This window comes from Zootoca vivipara, chromosome 16, assembly GCF_965207765.1.
Source record: "Zootoca vivipara chromosome 16, rZooViv2.hap1.1, whole genome shotgun sequence".
Taxonomy (NCBI): domain Eukaryota; kingdom Metazoa; phylum Chordata; class Lepidosauria; order Squamata; family Lacertidae; genus Zootoca; species Zootoca vivipara.
In genome coordinates this window covers 28,805,414-28,826,717 of record NC_142599.1, presented here as the reverse complement: position 1 = coordinate 28,826,717, position 21,304 = coordinate 28,805,414, and the positions used below count along the sequence as shown (strand labels likewise).

The window sequence follows — 21,304 nt, the reverse complement described above, 5'->3', positions numbered from 1 at the left end:
ACGGGAAACTTCCCTGGGCCCATGCAAAGAAAGCAAAGGAAAATGCTCACATCCCAGTTCTGCATCCCAGAGAGGTCTAGCATTGCAAAGCCGGTTCGTTCGGACTAAGAGAGCAGCTGCATGTTGCAGGTGACCGAAACACGGCCGGTCACCCACCCACCGCAAGGACCCTGCCTCTGGGCCCCTCAATCATATCTCTGTGTGGGTGTCGCAACTGCACAGGGATCTAACACACACAGAAATCCGAGGCCAGGAGGCCCAGAACAGATTGTGTGGTCAAATCCCAGGTTTTATGGGAGATAACGACTGCCCGGTTTGAGCCTACACGTACTGAAATGGATTTTGGTTGCTGAGCTGTTGCCAGAAACGCCTGACCCCGAAAAAGACGAAAGAAGATGCAAACTTGCCTAAAATGGACAGGAGTTAATTTGCACACAATTTGCTATAAATCTGCTTTATAGCTGCCGATTTAGAAATAATTGTGTAAGTTTAAATAGAAATGCAATATAGGTACGAGGAATGGATTTTGATATGTAAATAGAATAGAATAGAATAGAAATGCAAAACATCTCGCCACAAGTGTAGAAGACATTGTGACCGTAAGCACCAACTTGAACAAAATATGGGGGGGCACCTATCCACCCACACTTCTCCCCCTCTCCCTGCACTTCTGCAGAGCGCACCTTCCTCCACCGCACACCACTGGGTGCAGGCATACTGTACATTTAATGCACATGTCTGTCCCCAAAGAATCCTGGGAACCGTAGTTTAAGGGTTCTGGGAATGGGGGATAAACTACAGTTCCCAAGATAATTGGTGGGGGCGGGGAGTTGAAGGGAAGGTTGCCATGTGCCTCAAATGTAGGGCGTGCACACAGCCTGTCTTTGGGTCCCAGCGAAGCCACATCTGGTCTAGGAAGAGCACAGCAGCTCCTTTGCAGCACAGGAGGTTGTGGCCAGGCTCTCTCCCAATGTTTTGCTCTGCCAGAGATTTGCACCGAAGCAGCCCTCTCTCACGGCGCTGCCTGCGACCCAGAGATGGCGCCCTGCAGAATGAACACTCTGCCCAGACGCTGGGTCTCTGAAGCAGGCAGAGCATGTACAAAGGACAAGGGATTGTTTTTTTCCCATTTAACACCCCCCCCCTTTAAGAAAAGTCTCCTTTGGTCCCTGCTGAGCATGGGGGTGGGAGACGAAGAACTAAGAGGACATCTTCATTCTCCCCCTGGCCCTGCTCCAGCCACAGAGGCCCAGCTGCGCCCCTCCCCCGACACTTCCGCGGCATCCTTTGACCACCCTGCCCCCGTGCCCCACAGCTGCCGTGGGGACGAGTTCCCGAGGGAGGCAGGATCCGGCCTGGCCTGCCCTCCCTTAGCCTTCAGCACGTCTTATCCCTGGGAGAACAGGAAGTGAGACAGGGATGGAAGAGGCTGGGAACTGGGACGCAGCTCAGCTGGGCTTCCAGCACCAGCCATGGGAGAGAAAGAGGCAGTCTTGGCCAAGGAACAGGGAGAGGGACCTGTGTCCCCCTGGATCTCCCATCGGCCCCAGGTGGCGCAGCCAGGAGTGGGGAAAGGCTGGTCTGGAGGTTTGGCTTTCTGGGGTAGCATCGAGAAAAGAGGAAGAATCAGTCTGCTTGCCCCATTCCTTCTGATCTCAGCCGTTGCTGCTCAGTCAGCAGAGCAGGAGGAGACTTTTAATCTCAGGGTCAAGCCAGGATTCCTGCATTGCAGGCAGTTGTACTAACTAGATAGATGACGTTTGGGGTCCCTTCCAACTCTATCATTCCATGACTCTCCTAGAACGAGCATCATTTTGCTGCCTTCAGGTCCCTCTGTTTCAAACAAGAGCCATAGCCCAATGTCCGAGTGCCTGCCTTACAACACAAGTGGACCTGAGTTCAAACCTTGGCATGCCTGGGAATATCCCCATCCCAAATCTATAGGCAGCTTCTGCCCGTTAGTGTAGACCCTGGGAACATAGAAAAGATGTCGTATACTTCATCAAATCATTGGTTAGCTTACTGTAGTATTGCCAACACAGACTGGCAGAGAATCTCCAGGGTTTCAAGCACGGGTCTCTCCCATCCATACAGGAGATGCTGGGGATTGAACCCAAGACCTTCTGCATGCAAAGCAGCCCTGTCACTGAGCTACGCCCCTTTGCCAGGATAATACGGAGCTATCGCCAAAGCCCCAGCTCCAGGAGGGGACCCATTGTCTCTCCCCAGAGCCTCCTAACTCCTTTTCCCTTTGCTGCTTTTGTCTGTCTGTCCACCCGCTCTCTCCAAGTACTCCACAGGAAGTGAACTTGCGTGCAGTTCCGGAAAGGCAGTGGGCCCCTAGTGGTTAGAGCCAGCCAGGGCAACGCTCCCGAGCCAGAGGTGCATCATGGGAGTCCTTGGCACACACAGAAGACTCGGGTCAATGACAGCTCGTAACCCTGGGCCACGCCGAAAGTTCTCCACGCAGGCTGGACCCGAGCACCGAGGAAAGAGAGCGGGCCCAGCTGTTCCTCTGGGTCATCTTGGCTCATGGCCTCTGGAACAAAGAGCTGGCCCAGGGTGGGGCTCCTGCTGTGGGGACAGAAGAGATGAACTCATCAGATTCTTCCCGGGCTGACTCACCTCCCAGGGGGTGGGGCGGTGGGGGGAAAGCCCTGCCCTTCACCCACATCCACCTGGCTCTAATCACAAGCTCCGAATGGCTTTCCCACACACCCACAGTGCAGAATGTGGGGGCCCTGGCTGCATGGACCCACGCAGGCACCCCCTCCGTAACCGGGACCTCATCTGCTGCACTCGCAAGCCTGACCCACAAAAGCAGAGGCCCTCCCAGCACTCTCCCCTTGTAAGAACCTAAGGAAAGGCCAAAGGCCAATATTGACCAGCATCTTCCCCATCCCCAATCGGGTGCCCTTGGAAAGCCAACTAGCAGGGCAGGAAAGCAACAGTCCTCTGCTGCCCTGGTCGCTCTCCGCTGGGAACTGGGTGTTGCGTATTGTTATGGACTGGTTGGATGCAGATGAATGGTGTCAGGAATCAGCTGGGAAACCCCCAAGGGAAGAAGGCTCAGAGGTGGGGAGTGTCGATGAGTGGTCAGAGGGAGAAGACGGGGAGGAGGAGGGGTCGGAAGCTGAAGAGGCAACAGGTTTTAGTGAGCAGGAAGAGTCTGTGGCAGAGAGAAGAGTAGAATCAGAGGCAGAAGCTGAAGCAGGAGAGGAAGGAGGCCAAGAGGCAGAGATACGTCAGGAGGGTGTCTTCCTCTCCTGCTATGACAAGCTCCCCTTGTCCCTGGTCTTTCAGAACCAGGAGAGGCCTGAAGAGGGAGGAGGAGAAGTTAGCTTGATGCAGGCACAGTCTCAGATTGCTTGGGGGAAACCCTGGAGAGGAGGGGACTTAGGCAGCAACCCGTTCCCGCTTCAGTCACAGCAACTGCTTCCTGGGGGCAAGACTTAGCGGGAACGGGTTGCTGACACCCCTGTGCAGATCCTTTATTTGCTAATGAAGAGTTAACTCTAACTTGCACGGTGTGATTTACTGCTGGGCTTGCTCCTGTCATCACAAAGGGATGGAGAAACTGTGGCCCATCGTTGGGCTCCAGCTCCCATCAGCCACAAACAGCATGATGGGAGTTGTAGCCCCAAAACACCTGGAGGGCAGTAATGGCTAGTGGCCATTAAGAAAATTAGCTGTTGTGAATTTATCTAAGCTATAAAACCATCCCAGGATTCCTGTCCAAGAACTGTGGGAGGGCCATAGCTAAAGCCCAACCATTTATATGCAAATAGTCCTGGCCTCAAACCCTAGCATCTCCTGGTGGGAGCCCTGCTGACAGTCAGTGTACCTGTGGCTTTCCAGATGTTGCTGGAATCCTTCGTCCCTGGAAGGTACGGGCTGAAGACTCACAGTCAACACATAGCAGGGGGGTTAGCCCTGTGGGAATGTTAGGGATGTGGATTAGGATATATTATTAGATAGATCCTATCCAAGCTTGTGTTAGCAAGCTTCCAATATCAGCAGAGTGACATTCCCCTTTTGTGCGCAGCAAAGCGTGTGCGTCCAGGTTTGCTAAAACCTGTACAATATTACACTTCCTGGCAAAGTCCCCTTTGTCCCTCTTAAAAGAAATACACAACACAGTGTTTATAAAATAAGATAGAGTTTACTTACAGTTTCATCCTGAGTTAACAGCATAATCTCAGAAAGGCAGGCTTACGTAGAAAAGTTACAAATGTATGCATGTGGAGACTACTTAGTAAAGTAAGGCTCCATTTGGTCTCTCTCTCTTGGCTGCAGGCCAAGAGGGAGAACCATCCTAACTGTAGATTCTCTGGAGATGTGTTCCCATGGAAGAAGAAATGGCTAAGAGAGAGAATGGCTGCTGGCTGGGAGCTTTTGTCTGCCAGCTAATCCATCTCATCTGCATATCTGGAGGAACAGGAACTTAGTCAGGTGTTCCCCAGGTGAGTTCCTCTTAGTCAGGGGTCCCCAAACTACGGCCCCCGGGCCGGATGCGGCCCAATCGGCCTCCCAATCCGGCCCGCGACGACCCCCGCCGCCCGCTGCCGCCGCCCGCTCTTACGGCGCACGGCGCGGCGACGAACTTAAAAATCGGCAAAAAATCGCCGAAAATCCTTTGTGCGCATGTGTATGGGCCTCTCCCGACCCAGAAGAGGTCATTTCCGATGCACTTCCGGGGCGGGGGAGGCCCATACGCATGCGCACAAGCGATTTTCGGCGATTTTTCCCCGCCCGTGTGCGTGTGCGCATGCGCACGGGCGCGCACTCCCCCGCCCTCCGGCCCGCTGCGCGCGCACTCCCCTGCCCTCCGGCCCACCGCGCAGTCGGCGCGGCGGGCACCGGCCCGCTGCGGGGTAAGTCTGGGGACCCCTGCTCTTAGTGGACACTCTAGGAACTGTTGTGACTTGTCTGCCCCAGTGTTCCATCCCACAGACCCTTGGGGTCCCTTCCAATTCTGCAATGCTATGATTCTATGCAAGAGCCCCCACCTGCCACTTTGACCCATGACAATTCAATACAGAGATGTTTAATTGCCACTCTTGAACTCTGCTCCATCCATATGAATGTGCCCATAGCAAACATAGTGCCGCGGTGATTATAGAACAGGAATGGGGAATCTGTGCCCCCCCGGGTGTTGCTGGATTAATTACTCTCATAATCCCCGACCATTGGTGCTGCTGGTCAAAGTGGATGAAGACAACATTGATACAGGAGGAAAGATCCTTGATTGTAAAGGAGTTTGAAGGAAGTGGAGAAAGAAAGAAAAGATCATTACACCCAGATGCTATTTCTCCTATCCTGAAAACTGTTCCCTCTGATTCCACAGGTGTATGAGTCCGTGATAGAAAGCGACTCTGCCCATGCTCAGGAAACCCTCTGCTCTTGTGTAAGAGCCTAATGTTGTTAGCCTGACAGGTTCACGGGCCAAGCCCTACTTAATTCCACTGTCAAGAGCTCAGTTTTCTACCTAAAGTTTCAGCCTGGATATTTGGCGGTTAATTATGGATATTGGGCTCAGCGGCTAATGAGATGGGCTTGGGGCTCAGACCAGCATCCCTTTACGCTTCAATTCCTGAAACATAGTTGTGTTTGCTCCATGGCGCAGAATAAAAGCTCTGCACATGTTTGAGGTCACTCTCTTCTTTGTTATGAATTTGCACTCTGTGCTTGCTCAGAGATTGAGCCGCTCTGGACGGTTGCACCATATGATCCCCAGCTTTGAAATCAGTTCCTGGAATTGATGACATTGCTCCCTCTCCTTCGAAACAGCAGAACCTGAATGAAGTGCACAGACAGCACATTTTTTTTTGACAATGCCAACTCTGCTTCCCAGATGTTTCTCAGACTGTTTCCAGTCATCTGCCGGTTAAATTAGCTTCAACTCAGCTCTGAGCTTCAATAAATTCTTCTACTGTGGGCCAGCCCTTGGAGAATACCCGCAGGGCCCTTCCAGAAGAGTCAAGAAATCTTTGGCTGCGTGGATCGGGGCTTAGTAGTGACAATTGCACCTTCCCACTCTTGCTGGGATCCCAGGTTGTGTGACACCCTGCCTCCCCCCCACATACACCCCTCTTTCTCTCCACAGAGAGCCAGTGAGAACAGAACTGAGGTTCCTCATTCACATTTCACATCTTTAGGCCTTGTGTGTTTTCCTGTTTGTTCCTTGCTCGTATCTGTTAAGTGTATGGGATGAGATCATACAGTCCCTATCCAATTCCACTTTGCATCCATTTGAGGTCCAGCCCTGATTGCAAAAGCCTGCAGATCTCCACCCCTTTAGAGTTGACAAAATAATGCACATTTTGCCCAGCTTTCCCACCCTTCCATGTATCCATCTTGCCAGGTTGGATGAGTGAGGTCCGATAATCTTCCCTGAGCTCCCCAGAGCTCAGCTCTTGAACCTGCATGTAATACCAGGGGGACATGGGCATTCACTTTGCAAATTGCTTGGGGAAGACAGCATCCTTGAGCATGAACAGAGAAGTGCTCTTCCTTTGCAGCTGGGTCATCATCACAGCCAGCTCTTCCTGTCAGGCCAGACAGAGGGCTTCTGAAATTTGAGCCCTAGCACCTCTTGCATTGCAAACTAAGCACAGGAGGGTGGGGGGGGGAAGATTCCTTGGCATATGGTCCCCACCCTTGAAAAGTAAAGATTCACTTGCCTCTGTAAAAATACCCTCCAGTCCAAGCACACACACACACACACACACACACAGAGAGAGAGAGAGAGAGAGAGAGAGAGAGAGAGAGAGAGAGAGAGAGAGAGAGAGAGAGAGAGAGAGCCCTCCTTTCCCCCTGCAAACACCCCCTCCCCATCCTTTTGGGGCTGGTCTAGGGTTCCAGATGCAGCAGCAGGGGGTTGAGATAGATGTCTGGATGGGGGGGGGCAGCTTCCACAACCAGAGAAGGAAAGAAAGAAGGAACTCAGTGTCCCACACCCAACCCAACCCCTGTGGTGCTGGATGATGTCCCCTCCCACCCTCTCAGCCTGGGGCAGGGCCAAGTGGGGAAATGGCTTTCGCAGGACAAAGGCTGGAAAGAACCCAGGAGTCCTGACTGCCAGCCCCCACCCCACCCCCAGGCAAAGCCCCACACTTCCCTCTTTAAAATAGGGGGCAGCAAAAGCGGGGGGGGGGAGATCATCTTCCACCTCACTCTGCTCTAAAACAATTAAGTGCCACCATCTCTGCCAGAAAACGGGGGGGGGGAGGGAATGAATGATGAGCCCTTTCCATGTGTTTGATATCTCAAGTCATCGCCTGTTGACAGGAGTTCTCAGGGAGAAAGGCCCACAGCCCCTGCTTTTAACCATGAAATGCCCTGGCTTGAAGCATTTTCATTCTGGGGGGGGGGCAGCTAAGGGATTCATCCTGGCTCCTGTCAAGACAGGCAGACATGCAACTGCCCCAGCCCTGAGCTGTCGCACACAGAGATGGGCATGCCATCTTCACCTGTTGAATTTATGCCTGCCCTGTAGCAGTGAGAGGTATAGAGGTTTGTGGGGGAGGGATAAGAGTCCCAGGCATCCCCAAACTGTGGCCCTCCAAATGTTTTGGACTACAATTCCCATCTCCCCTGACCACTGGTTCTGCTAGCTAGGGATCATGGGAGTTGTAGGCCAAAACATCTGGAGGGCCGCAGTTTGGGGATGCCTGGATAAGACTAACCTCAGTGGTTCTTCCCATTTTCCTTCCCGTTGAGATATCTTATTGGGGGTTGGGGGGAGTGTATGAATTGGCAGAGCCCTTCCTAAATTATTGTTCAGCACATTGATGGGAAACCTCTGGGCTAAACACAGCCACATTTCCCAGGCTTGACGCCATGGTTCCCAGGGCAAAGGAAGTTTGTGGGGGGTATAGCCATAGAGGTGAGGTGAGGAGTCCTCATCAGGGGCAGTTTTGGGGTGCTGTTAAAAGCAGCCGAATGGAAAGCATATAGGTCTGAGCCGCTGGAAAGGTCTCTACTCCCATGCAAGCCCCACACTGAACGAGACAAGAGCTGCCAGCCTAATCTTGGTCTGGTGAGAGCCTGCCTTTGGCATCTTGCTGTCCTCTGGTAGTCTCCATTGGAAGAGCTTGGTTCTGGTACCCAGGGACTCACCTCAGTAAAGCATGATGGAGAAACTGAGGCAACCTTTCCATGCTCCAAATCAGTCAGCTGTTTATGACAGGTTCAATATAAAGTGAAGTCCTGTTAAATAGGAGCATGTGCAGAGTGCCTTCTGGGCCCACCATCACAGTCTCACCAGAACCAGTTCCACATATGCCTGAAGTGTTTGGGCTTACAAGCCCCACAGCGTTTTAGACTTGGACCAAGGGGGCTCGGGTTCAAATCCACACACAGCCAACGTGGCTTGCCTTCAGCTCTGCGAACCTTCAATTCACCACCCGTCAGCCTAACCTGCCGTGTAAGGTAGTTTTGAGGATAAGAAGTGCCCCCCCCCCCCGAGCACTTGGAGAAGTGGGGCATATATAAATGCCAGGGATTAAGCTTCCGGTTGGTATATGACGGAACTTGGGCATTGCAGGAGGGAGTGGTGCCTAGTGGTGGGAGATGCTCCTTCCTAATCCAGTGCTCCCAGCCTCCATTTATTCCCAGGAAGGCCAAAATGACAAAACCGGGATTTATTTTTTTAAAGAAAAAAAGTTTGAAGAAGCTGAGCTGTGGGGGAGAGATTTAGGAGGAATACATGAGACAAAGCAGACCGTCTTGTGGGCTGGATTCAGCACCCCCCACCCCACCCAGGCTCACCATTTGGGTGGAGGCCACCCCGGTCACTAACAGCAACGCGGCTGCCTGCAGCAGAAAGGACTGAGCGTTCCTCCTGACCTCACAGCAACCCTGGCCAGGAGGAACAGCCAGCGAGCAGCGAGGGCGGCCGGCAGCCTCCACCCTGCCTGGAAACGGAGGACTAGAGGAAGCTGCCTTATACTGAGTCAGCCTCTTGGTTCCATCTGGCTCAATACTGTCTGCACTGACCAGCAGCAGCGACTCTCCAGAGTTTCAGACAGGAGTCCCTCGCTGATCCCTAGCGTTCTGCTTGCCAAGCAGATTCTCCGCCTCTGAGCTGCCTACCTAGAGATGGAGGAATAGCTTTGCCACACAGCGCTCTAACCACTATGCGCCTCCCCTTCCCCCCCCCCACATATTTGCATGCAGCAAACAGCGTTGCCAACTGCCTGCCTAGCCTTCGCCCCTCTGCTGTTTCGATTTGACACAACAAGCAGTAGAAAGTCCCCGGCTAACTTCTCCAATGAGAGCCTCGTCTAAAGGCAGAGGAGCGGGCCCAAAGCTAGTCAGATGACCACTCTGGAGTGCCACCGGTGTGCTGTAATTGGTTACCATGTTGGACTGGGGCTGTCAGAGGCATGGGGTCAAATCCATACTTCTCCAAAAAGCTTCCTTGGGTGATCAATGTGCCAGGCGCTCTCTCAGCCTGGTCTTCTTCACAGGGTTCTTGGGAGAGTGATTTTTTTTTGGGGGGGGGGGAATCATATACACCACCTCCAGCTCCCTCCAAGAAATTTGGTGTATAAATATAATAAAGTGGGGGGGGAGGGGACACACAGACTCAGACTTCCATCACATCCCTAAAGATAAATGTAAAGGACCCCTGACAGTTAAGTCCAGTCCCGAATGACTCTGGGGTTGCGGCGTTCATCTCGCTTTACCGACGTGTGTTTGCAGACAGTTTTTCTGGGTCATATCCCTACCACACAATAATTACAGGGGGTGTCATATTTGGAACGCCTATATTTATTTAGAAATTCAACAAGTACACTGATTTGTTCTGCCCAGACACTGAGATCCAGCGCCGAGGCCTTCTGGCCGTTGCCTCACTGCGAGAAGCAAAGCTTCAGGGAACCAGGCAGAGGGCCTTCTCGGTAGTGGCGCCCACCCTGTGGAACGCCCTCCCATCCGATGTCAAAGAGATAAACAACTACAGTGGTATCTCGGTTTAAGTACACAATTGGTTCCTGGGAGCCGTTCGCTCCCCGAAATGTACTTAAACGGAGCGGCGCTTCCGTGCGTGTGTGAAGCGCCGATAGAGAGCTTCTGCGCATGTGCGCGCTGTACAGATCGCTTCTGCGCATACGCGCGCCGCGGAACCCGGAAGTAAACACTTCTGGGTCCGCGGAGTACTCAAACCAAGAGTACTCAAATCACAGTGGACGTAAACCGAGGTATAACTGTACCTTACATTTAGAAAACATCTGAAGGCAGCCCTGTTTAGGGAAGTTTTTAATGTGTGATATTTTAATGGATTTTAATCTTTGTTGGAAGCCGCCCAGAGTGGCTGATGAAACCCAGCCGGATGGGCGGGGTACAAATAATAAATAATTATTATTATTATTATTATTATTATTATTATTATTATTATTATTATTATTATACTTCACTTCCAATATGGATTGGAGCTCCACCTGTTGAATTTCTCCAATGTTAAATCCATGAAAGATGCCCGAACTATGGGAAGATGGAGGGAGGGTTATTCCTTGTGTGCAGCAGGGTTTATAGCGCCACCTCTTTTGACCTACCTCTTCGCCTCTAACCACAAGGCACTGCTGCTGCTGCTGCTGCTTGCAGACCCTAAAAGGGAACCCTGGCATCCTGGTTCCCAGGCCTCGCCCACCCACCCCATTTCCTGGCTCCGTCCCTCGGCAAGTGTCTGTGTGTGGGCCGGATGGCTGATTTCCCACCCAAGCGCTGCTCCAGCGCAAAGCCTGTTAACAAGGACGCCCGCCCAGGGTCTTCAACGCACACTCTCCCATTGCAGGAAATGGGGGGGGTGTTGTGTTTCCCTGAGCGATGGAATCCCCTCCTCAAATTTGGGGCAGGGGGTTGGTTCAGCTGCAGTTGCAGAATAAATAAGCACGTGGGATTAAGCCTCTGCAGCCTCTTTGTCTTCCTCTCAGGGGAGGTCGCTGGGGTTGGCAGGCCTCTCTGCACATGCTCAGAGGCACTCTTTTACTCTGGCCACCAGGGTGCTGGACAAGTGGGGCCACTGGCCCGATCCACAGGGCTCTCCTTATGTTCTTATGAACCTTCCGTTTATTCACACTGTTCTAGCCTTTTTGACAACCAGCAACTTGGAAGGGGAAGGGAATGGACATAATTTGAACCCGAGACCGCCAGGGTCAGGTAGAAAGCAGCCAGCCGTCCGGATTCTTTCAGAAGCTTGCAGGACGCGCTTTGCTCTCTCCACATGCTTCCTCCACAAAAACCAGTCATTAATTAATTTCATAACCAAACTCACACCTGCACCCTCGAGGGATCTCCTAAATCTCCACATACAGGCCGTATTTCCTTTTGGTGAAGGGAAAGTACTCTGTAGACCCTCAGAGGCACTCCCTTTCTTGCTATTTGAGGGCTTGGTATCGAAAAGAGGGGAGCGGAGCTGGCGAAAACAATCCTGGGACTCACTTGAGCAAGAGCTTGTGGTGTGTGTTTTTTTAAAAGCCTCAACTAAACTGGTGCTAAAACTGATCTGGAAAATACACCTTTCAGTAAAATTAGCAGATGGACCCAGGTTCTCACCAAGCACAGGCTGGCTGGTGAATGATAAGAGGTGGGCATGGAGAGGACCTCAGCCAAAGAATTAAACTAGTACCTTTCCAAGTGGACAATTCCCTGGGACAAACAAATCTCTGGCTGTGGGAAACAGGTGAGAGATGTCCCAAAGTTGGCTTAGTGTGGGACACCTGTCATTTTAATGACCCACAATGCCCTGGTGCAGCATGGCTAAAATGGTGGGTGGTTTCCGATATCCAGCTGCTGAGAAAAGGTAAGGGGGGAGGAAGGATAAATGTTGGAGCTGATGGTGGGTGCTGGTAGGGTGTTTGGGCCCCGGCAGCTGCCCCAAGGAGGCGGGTGCTGGTGGCATCAGAAAGCATTGCTATGTTGCACTTTCTGCTGGTATATGTGCTCCCAGGGGAGGAATAATAGCTCACTGGAAGAAGATGTGCTTAGGGTTGCCAGACTCAATAGAGGACAGGACTTCTGTGCCTTTAATTGGCCGGCTCTCTTTTGAGTCTGGAAACCTTAAAGAGAAACCAGCAGACCCTTTGCTTGACAAAGGGTCTGCTGGTTTCTCTTTAAGGTTTCCAGACTCAAAAGAGAGCAGGGCAATTAAAGGCACAGAAGTCCTGTCCTCTATTGAGTCTGGCAACCCTAGATGTACTTTGCATCGAGAAGTGCAATCTCTGAAACATCCAGGTAAAATGGACCAGCTGGCAGGTGAGGGGAGAGACTCTGAAGGGCAGTTGCCAGAGGATGGAGTAGACTCGGGGTGGTGAAGGTTTTCCAGCCAGAGAACCACATTACTTTCAGGAGCACACATGCCCCTGTTGGGCAGTGGATATAACCTTTTACCTTTTGCATAGTAGTCTTGTTTTGACACTCTCTTCTCCATCCAGGGAAGCAAGGGGTGTGGGCCATTAGCAGCCAGAACTAATAAATGCATATTCTTGCTAGTTAGCATGAGAAGGGACTAAGTCCACAGAGCAGTACTGCTGATAGGTAGATACTCAGACCATAGAAACGCCATTGGTAGAGAGGACAATGTGTGATGTCATTTCCCCAAATGAGCATGTAATACTTTCTTTTTCTCTTCCTTTGACCTGTACCGCCCATATTGGATTTGAACATAACCTCTGCTTCCTACAGCTTTAGACACATGCCTGAAGCTGGTTACACTGTAAATAGAAATATTTTGCCTGCAGTTTTTCCTGCTGCCATTGCTGTCAACCCATGTATGATTACAAAGTAAGGTAAATTTTCATTTTTAAACTTACTTCCCGGGTTTTGCCTGATTCTTTGTTAAGTGGGGTAAGAAGGGGAAAGCCAGCTTACCGTACTTCATTGACTAGGTAAAGGTAAAGGGGCCCCTGACCATCAGGTCCAGTTGTGTCCGACTCTGGGGTTGCGGCGCTCATCTCGCTCTATAGGCCGAGGGAGCCAGCATTTGTCTGCAGACAGCTTCCGGGTCATGTGGCCAGCATGACAAAGCTGCTTATGGCGAACCAGAGCAGCGCACGGAAACGCCGTTTACCTTCCCGTCGGAGCGGTCCCTATTTATCTACTTGCACTTTGATGTGCTTTCGAACTGCTAGGTGGGCAGGAGCTGGGACCGAGCAACGGGAGCTCACCCCGTTGCAGGGATTCGAACCGCCAACTTTCTGATCAGCAAGCCCTAGGCTCTGATTTAACCCACAGCGCCACCTGGGTCCCTATACTTCATTGACTAGACTTGCTCAAAAGAAGACATCACAGCTTAATTCCTATGCTTTTAAATTTTCCTGACAAGGATGGGATTTTGAAACTCTCTTTAAACCACCCACGTGGAGGGTCAAATTGCAATTTATATCTCTTCTCCTACGCATTAAAACCCATCCCACAAAGGGCATGGTCAAAGTTTGGGGTTTGGTGGAGTTTGGTGTTTTTTAAAAGGCTTTTTCAAAGGTTTCCAGAGGTTTAGAGGGTGTTTGCAGGCTTTTCCAATGGTGTTCCCAATCTACGTGATTTCCCTACGTAAATGGGGAGTTGCCTTTAAATGTAATCAGTGAAAGGGACTGAGGGGAGGGTGCAAAAGGAATGCGCTTGTAACCCGTTATTCCACACCCTTCCCTATTCCAGGGCTCAGTTCCAGAAAATGTGAGGTAATGTCAACAGTGATCCTAAGCATGCAAAGAGTGCCCTTCCTTGACTTCCACTTAGTCATTAATTCATGAGAAGCTAAGAAGAGCTTGACTGCTGGATCAGGAAAAAGGCCCATCTATAATTGTGGACAGATGAAATCAGATGAAAGTACTTGTAAAGTAACAAAACTCATGGACAATTTAGACTGATGGAAAATTTGGATATGAACTGATATGCAGTTGTAAACATTGTTTTTAGGAACCATGGAGGGGATGGGGGGAGGGAGTCTCAAGATTCAGAGTAATCTCATTTAATGTATTTTTAATTGATTTTGTTGTGTGTGTGTGTGTGTGTGTGTGTGTGTGTGTGTGTGTGTATATATAATAAAATAAAATTTACAACAAAAAAGGAAAAAGGCCCGTCTACTCCACTGTTCCCACAGTGGCTGGCCAGACATGGGCGTAGCCAGGATTTTTGTGGGGGGGGGGGGAACAGAACCTCAGTTTGCTATAGATTTTTATAGATTTTTATTGATTTAGGGGGGCAGTGGCCCCCTGTCCCCCCTGGCTACGCCCATGTGGCCAGATACCCGTTATGAGAAGCTGAATTTCCTAGGTGCCCGTTGGAAGGACAAATCCAGACTTCCAAACCTCTTACTCCCCCAAATAACTCTAGAAACACTTTCATGCCCATTTGAAATCAAGGTTCCCCGTGCCTTTTAACAGCTGCTGCAACAGCAGGCATAAATTCAACTGGTGCAGTGTGTGTCTCCCCAATATGACAGTGCAAAAGAAAGAAAGAAAGTCCTGCAGGATCAGACCAAAAAGGGCCCATCCAGTCCAGCATCCTGTTCTCACAGTGGCCAACCAGAAGTCCATTCTGGGATGCCAGCAAGCAGGGCCTGAATGCAACTGCAGCCTCTGTCCATAGAAATAGGAAGCTCTACCAATGAATTTATGCCTGTGGTGCAGATGCTAGAGCCACAGAGCCCCTTTAAGAGGGGGGAGGCACCCATGTCACCCCTATTAGGTCTGAAGGGTGATGGGGGGCACTGGGACCGGGCCTGTGTGGGGAGGGGGCAGCCTATCCCTTCCAGTGTACAGCCGCTGCCCCATCTGTTCCTTATTAAAAGTCTCCAGAAAGCTCACATTCCACCCTAAGGCTGATATTAACCCTCTCTGCACCATGTGCAAGGCAAGCACATTCCTGCCAAGTGCCCCCACCCCCACCCCAAGAAATTGCGGAAACAGCATGAACCGGGCCTCCTTATTCTAGCCACACATCGTCAGCTTTAACTCATGTTGAATTTGCCTGGGAGAGGCTTTGGGTCTTCTTCTTGTTTCTTTTAGGGGGAGTGGGAGTTTTCTGTAGCACGCTTGGTTTAAGGGGAGATATTTGCGGGTTTTGTGGGGAGAAAGAAATAATAGAGCAGGAGACACCCGACATCCCCAGACACCCAACACTTGCACACTTCAAAAAATATTGGCGTTCTGACAATGAAGAGGAGGGATGGGAAGGAATGAGTTAACTGGAGGGGCTTGGAGGGGCATGATCTGCCTCCCCCCCCCCCAATAGCACACATTCCTTACAACCTCACAGATTCCCCCCACACACACACACCATCTCCTCAGTTTCCTTAAGGTCCAGGAATTGTTTCCCCGCTGAACAAGTTCTTAGATCTCCCTCTCGAAGCGTCGCAAAGGGTTAACATATTCCAGAGTTTGTTGGGTGCCCCACAGCCACCGAGCCCCCCCACCCACCCAAAAATTAGGCCAAGTGTTGCATTGCCACCACACCCATCCATGCAAACTACAGCCAGACTTGCTTAGGCTGACTCATGCAGGGGGTGGGCTGGGAATAGGAAGAGAAGGGTGGGCTTCTTCATCTGCTGTGATCTCAGTTTCTCTGGCTTGCTAAAAGCTACTCTCACGCCCTCAGCACCCATAGTCTAGGGGGTGAACCTAATTTTTGCCCCAGAAACTGTGATGAACAGCAAGCTCAGTTCTGCAAGCAGCTAAAGGATCATAAAGGGGAGAAAGCCTCTAGGCTTGAGCAGAGTGTATTCCATTCACCTCCAACTAGCTACATAACCAGACACATCTGGGATTTTCAGAAAAAAAGAAAAAAGAGGGGGGTCACATCTTACTGGGTTTGATTTCTATGATTGCTTTTCTGGGCCTGGCAGTCACAGCGAGTCATGAAAGCCAGTTTTCTGCGTGGTCCCTTTACACTAACAAAGTAACTACCTCTCCTCAAATGTGCAATGCTTAGACAGGCACTCACCAAGCCCACTGTTCCCTATTTGCAGCCTCTCCCTCATTTCCCCTGACTTCCATCTTAATTGGGCTGCTAATACTTCAGAAAGGAGATGTGTGTGGATATGGGAGGCAATGATAGTGAAGACCTATGGGGGATGGGATGCAGTCCAAGTTACTATCCAGACTCCCCACCCCCTTTCTCCAAAACTAGGGGCTACCAACATGGCAAGCCGTGGGAAAGATCCTGGGAGGTCGTTGTGTCAGATGTGGTCGATGTTTCTGGAAAACCAGATCTTTAATTTTGAAATTATGGGGTCTGGAAGAGAGGCACAACCCTCTCTCTCCTCTGCTGTTTCTCCCCTGGAGCCTGTTCCCACTGCCCCCACTTTGCAAAAAAAGCACAAAAAGGCAGCCCACTAGTTATTGTCCCTCTCTCCTCCATAGGTTCCCAACCCCCCTTGTCAATATATTATATATCAATAGCATTAAAATGCATGGACCATATCCTTTTATCTCCCTTAAGCTCCATTTACTACTGTATGTATTTTTGCGTATTTATATTGTAAACCGCCTTGTGATTTTTGGATGAAGGGTGGTATAGGGATTTAATAATAATAATAATAATAATAATAATAATAATAATAATAATTCCAGCCTTGGTGAGGCACCCCTGGTCACCAATCTCACCTTTCCCTCCCTCCTCTTAACGCACCAGAATCCACTTGCTTTCCAGAGGAAGAACCAGCCCCCAGGACTTGTGATCTGCCTACCGCTTGGCATTTTATTACTCTTCAGCCAACTAGTCCTCATGCCCCACCAATGGCTACCAGCCGGCCCAGGACTCTTAAAAAGGGTCTCTGTTCCCACTCCCTAACCATTGCAGCCCCACCCCTAATCTAGGAGGACTCTCCCCGCTCTGAATCTGGCCACCGTAATCTAATTCTGCCTTGAGCGCTATAAATGTGGGGTCCTCTCAGGCACGCTCTCTCTCTCTTACCCCCCCCGCCCCGTTTCCTCCCCGCCCACCCCACCACCACCAACTGTTCTCATAAGACTCTCCTCTCATTCCAGCCAGGTGGAGGCGCCAGCCCTTTTATTGGACACACTGAAGAAAGAAAGAAAGAAGGAACGGGGGAAAAAGAGGAAAAATAATAACCAAGGGGGAACAATTCCCCCACAAAGGAAAAGTACATCAGCAGTCACGATCAGTGCAGACCCTTTCCTGGCATGCAGAGATCTGCGTTTCCAACCCCCCCCCAGCCCACCTCGGCCCCTCCATCCTTCTTTCCTCCCTTCTCCCCACCCTTCTCCCCACCCCTCGCCTCTTTGCAACAAGACGCACACGCCCCCTGCTGTCACCTAGGCCAAAGAGAAAAACCTGTCTTCCTCATTGGAGTGCGCTTTCTGAATCTGCCTCCCCCCTCCGCTGCGTGGGTCTGGAATGCACTTCTTTTCCAAAGGGGGCGGGAGGGGGGCGGCAGGGCCTGGTGCAAATCATGAATCGGGGGCCCACCCCAGCGTGGGCCTTTTCCCCATCCCACTCCTCACAAGCCCCCAGTGCCCAACTCAAGAAGGGCATGAAGTTTTTTGCCTGCAATGAGAGGGGTTCTTGTGACCCAGGGGGCTTCATCCCAAGAGTGCCCCTCCTCCCTCCGGCCCTTCTGACCAGATGGACAAGGGGGAGGGGAGAAAGAGGCATTGGTGTGGGCCCAGCCTCCCCCAGCTAGATACCCCTTTTCCTAGCTTGTGTGCACCCCAGGGGCATTAAAGGGGTCCCTGACACCCTGAGGTTAAAGAGCCCATTTCTAGGGACCCGAGGTCCCTTCTCCCCACCCCAATAAAATATTTGAGTAGGCTGGGCTCCCCTAAAGTTGATGGGTGTTGCCATTCAAACGGTGCGTGCGTGCCTCGTCTTGTGATTGTGGGTCAAGGCTTACCTGGGGCCCCCAATATGTTACTCAAGTCGGCACCCCTGTCCTGAGGTGACAGTGCGTCCCCAACTAGCAGGGTGTGCTGCTCTCTGTGTGTGCCAGATGAGCGAGGACTCTGCAGCCCAGCCCGCCCCCACGGTGTTGGGGAAGGGCGAGCCTCCCTGGCAGAGAGCGCAAATGCAACAGGGCTGGTTATGTTTTGAAGTCGCACACTTCTCCATCTGCCGAAGGCTTCTCCCCCATCCCCATAAGACCACCAACTTCAGTCTAAGATTGCCCAACTGCCCCTGGAGGAGGGGGAGGGGGGAATCCTGCGTGAAACCCTGGAGAGGCGCTGCCCGTCCAGGCCTGATCTGGAGGGACCCGTGCTCTTAAAGTTCCTGGTTCATACTGTACTTGTTTGGCGTCTCTTGTGTCCCAGCCAGGGAGGGACAGCTCTGGTCCAGTGTCAAGAGTCTCTTTGCCACGGCAGCCTTCCAGCTGGCCTGGCCTGGGTGCCTGGGCTCCCAGTAGTTCAGGGGCAGAGCATCTGCCCCACATTTCAGGAAGTTCCAGGCTCAGTCCGTAGTGGCATCTCCAGGCAGGCCCGGAATTATCCCCCATCTAAAACCCAGGAGAGCTGCTGCCGGTCCGTGTAGACAATACTGAACTAGATGGACCAGTGATTGGGTTCCTACGGTACGTTGCTCCAAGCCAAGTAAGAGGCCTCTGTCGTTTCCTGGTTGTGGTCAGATATAACTGACCACATGTGGTGTTGGTTTTCTGAGGTTCCAGCTTTCCTGCCAGCTATGAGCAGCTGAGTCTGTTCTGTGCCAGCCAGGCGTGGGGGGCACAGCGCAGCTGGCCAGCCCAGGGCTCAGACGCTGGTTCTGCAAGTGGCCGGCTGGCCGGGCCTGGAGGCCGTCGGGGGAGCCCCTTTGCCCGCCGAGCTGATCACCCACCGGTAGCACTGGGTGACGCTGCGGCTCTTGGCCTGGGCACCACAGCGGGTGCAGTAGACGATGCCCAGTGCCAGCATGATGACCACGAAGACGCAGATGGGCACCAGCAGCGCCACCAGCAGCCACCGGTCATCCCTCCGCTGCCGCCCGGGCGCCCCGTCGGGGGTTGGAGTGGCGGGGGGAGCAGAAGTGGGGGGCGCTGCTCGGACTCCCCCGACCACCGCGGGACCCTCCTCCTCACCAGGAGAATCAGCCGAGACGGGAGGGCGGTGGAGGGAAGGCGGAGGGATCGTCGGAGCGAGCGGGACCGTCGGGGATGTGGGATCCGCCAACAGCTCAGGGGGACTCGGGGTGTCTCGGGGGGCGTCCGTTACAGGGAACGGGGAGGGGGAGCGGGAGGCAGTGGGGAGGCCCCAAGCAGCGGTGGGGGTGGAATTGGGGGGCATGCTAGAACGTCGGGAGGAGGGGCTGGAGTCTAAAAGGGGCGCGGTCGACTTCGGGTTTGAGGGTTCCGTGGCCGGCAGCATGCGGGGAACCAGGCGGGGGTCTGGGGGGAAGAATGGAGAGGCGACTCTGGCGTCTTGGAAAACGGAGAGGTGGTCGGAAAGGGCCAGACTGTGATCGCTGTCCTCCTCTTCCTCGACGCCGTCCTCCAGCTCGCCCTCCATCTCCCAGCCCAGCCCACCGTCGAAGTGGTGTAGGAAGCCGGCTCCGCGGTGGCTCTGGGCGGTGGCCATCGGGGGTGGGTGGGCCACGGGGCTGCAGGTGATGCCGTCGGGCTCCAAGTCGTAGCCCTCGGTGCAGTAGCACTCGAAGCCCCCGACGTAGTTGACGCACATCTGCTGGCACACGCCGGGGATCTGGCACTCGTCGGTGTCGGCGCAGCGGCCGGGCTCCTCCTCCGACGGGCTGAAGCCCAGGTGGCAGCGGCACACGAAGGAGCCGTCTGTGTTCTCGCACTGGTGCTCGCAAGGCGCCTCCGCGCACTCGTCCAGGTCCTCGCACAGGTGGCCGTCGCTGCCCAGCTCGTAGCCAGTGGGGCATTGGCACCGGTAACCGTCTGCCGCCTCCCCGTCGGGCACGCAGCCGAACTGGCACGGGCGGCCCCGGCAGGCGTCTCCGTCAGCGCCGCCGTCGTGGTGGGTGTGGGAGGCGCAGGAGTGTCCGTCGGGGAGGAGGAAGTACCCGGCGTGGCACTCACAGGAATAGCCCGAGCCCTCGTCCAGGCAGAGCTGCTGGCACCCACCGTTGTCCCCCTCGCACCAGCTGTGCTGATAGACGGCCTCCCGGCACAGCGGCGCGTCCTTGGACCAGGCCACGCTGCCGTCCTCCTTCTGCATGCACAGCACCGACACCGCCGGCCCCGCCCGGCCGCAGGTCACGGCAGCCACCGTGCCGAAGGGGACGTAGCGGAGGGCGCCGCTGGCCGGGCCGAACGGGGTGCTGTAGGCGACCGTCGAGGCTCCTCCACCCTCCTCCTCCATCTCCTCCTCCTCCTCTTCCGCCAGGCCGGCGCACATCCCCTGGAAGGAGAAGCGGCAGAGGTAACCGTCGACTGGGACGGTGCAGGAGCCGTCGAGCCACTGCAGGTCCCGCTCGCCCAGCACCACGCAGCGGGGCGCAGCACAGCTGGGTCCCCCGACGCCGCTGCTAGGCGAGCGCGCCCAGTTGGTGTAGGACGTGTCTTGGTCGCCCGTCGTCCAAGTGAAGCCCCGCAGCGGCCGTTGCGGGAAGCACTGGCGCGGCTGGCGCTGCAGCCCGATCCAGAGGAGCCGCTGCGGGCCTTGCGCGTGGCCGCCGCCACCCCCTCGAACATCGCGGAGCAGCTCGGCCACCTGGGCCGCCTCCTCGGAGTACTTCAGCGTGGCCAGGTTGCCCCCCAGCTCCCGGCACCCGCGCCAGGCGTCCAGGAAGCTGCGGCGCTGGAAGTAGACGGCATAGCAGCCGTCGGGGCCGCAGGCGGCCTGCGCCTCTTGTGCCCCGGCGCCGGGAAGCCAACAAGCTACAAGCAGCAGCGCCAGCAGAAGCAGAAGCAGCCGCGGCCTGGGCCGTCCTCGTCCTCCTCTTCGCCAGAGCATCGCCCTGCCCTGCCGCGCCACTGCCGTCCAGCGCTCTGACAGCCCGGGGGCCCCCCATTCCCTTTCCTTTCCCCTTTTCCCCAGCCAGGGTGGGATGGGGAGGAGCCGCAGACGGAGCGGGCGTCCCATTCCCCGCCTTTGCCCTTCTAAGGCGCCGATTTGAGCCCCTGCCAGGAGGGAACCAGAGTCGGGGAAGAATAAGAGGAGGAGGAGGAAGAAGAAAACCTCCAGCCGCGGCAGGAGAGCGGGAGGGAGGCAGGCAGGGAGGCCATAGACAAACGGAGAAAGACCCCCACCCGGAATCCTGCCCCGGCTACTTAGCAGAGAGAGACTCACAGGAGCAGCCCGGACCGTCTCAGTTCTTCTCTCTATCATCCCCCAGCCCCTTCTCTCGCTCTCTAACTCAGGTGGGGAACTTTCTTTCAGACAGGGGGCCA

General features: G+C 53.8%; 1 protein-coding gene across 1 annotated transcript; it reads right to left on the bottom strand.

Annotated features, from left to right (window-relative positions):
* Positions 1-16,977: 16,977 nt before the first annotated feature.
* On the bottom strand, positions 16,978-20,918 carry CD248 (CD248 molecule). The gene has a single exon (XM_035098399.3). The coding sequence runs from the start codon at positions 20,865-20,867 to the stop codon at positions 18,705-18,707; it is 2,163 nt and encodes a 720-aa protein (XP_034954290.3). The 5' UTR covers positions 20,868-20,918; the 3' UTR covers positions 16,978-18,704.
* Between the last annotated feature and the right edge of the window lie 386 nt (positions 20,919-21,304).

What these genes read in the sequence shown, in the direction of transcription:
- CD248 (XM_035098399.3), bottom strand. Translation starts at nt 20,867, where the DNA reads ATGCTCTGGCGAAGAGGAGGACGAGGACGGCCCAGGCCGCGGCTGCTT.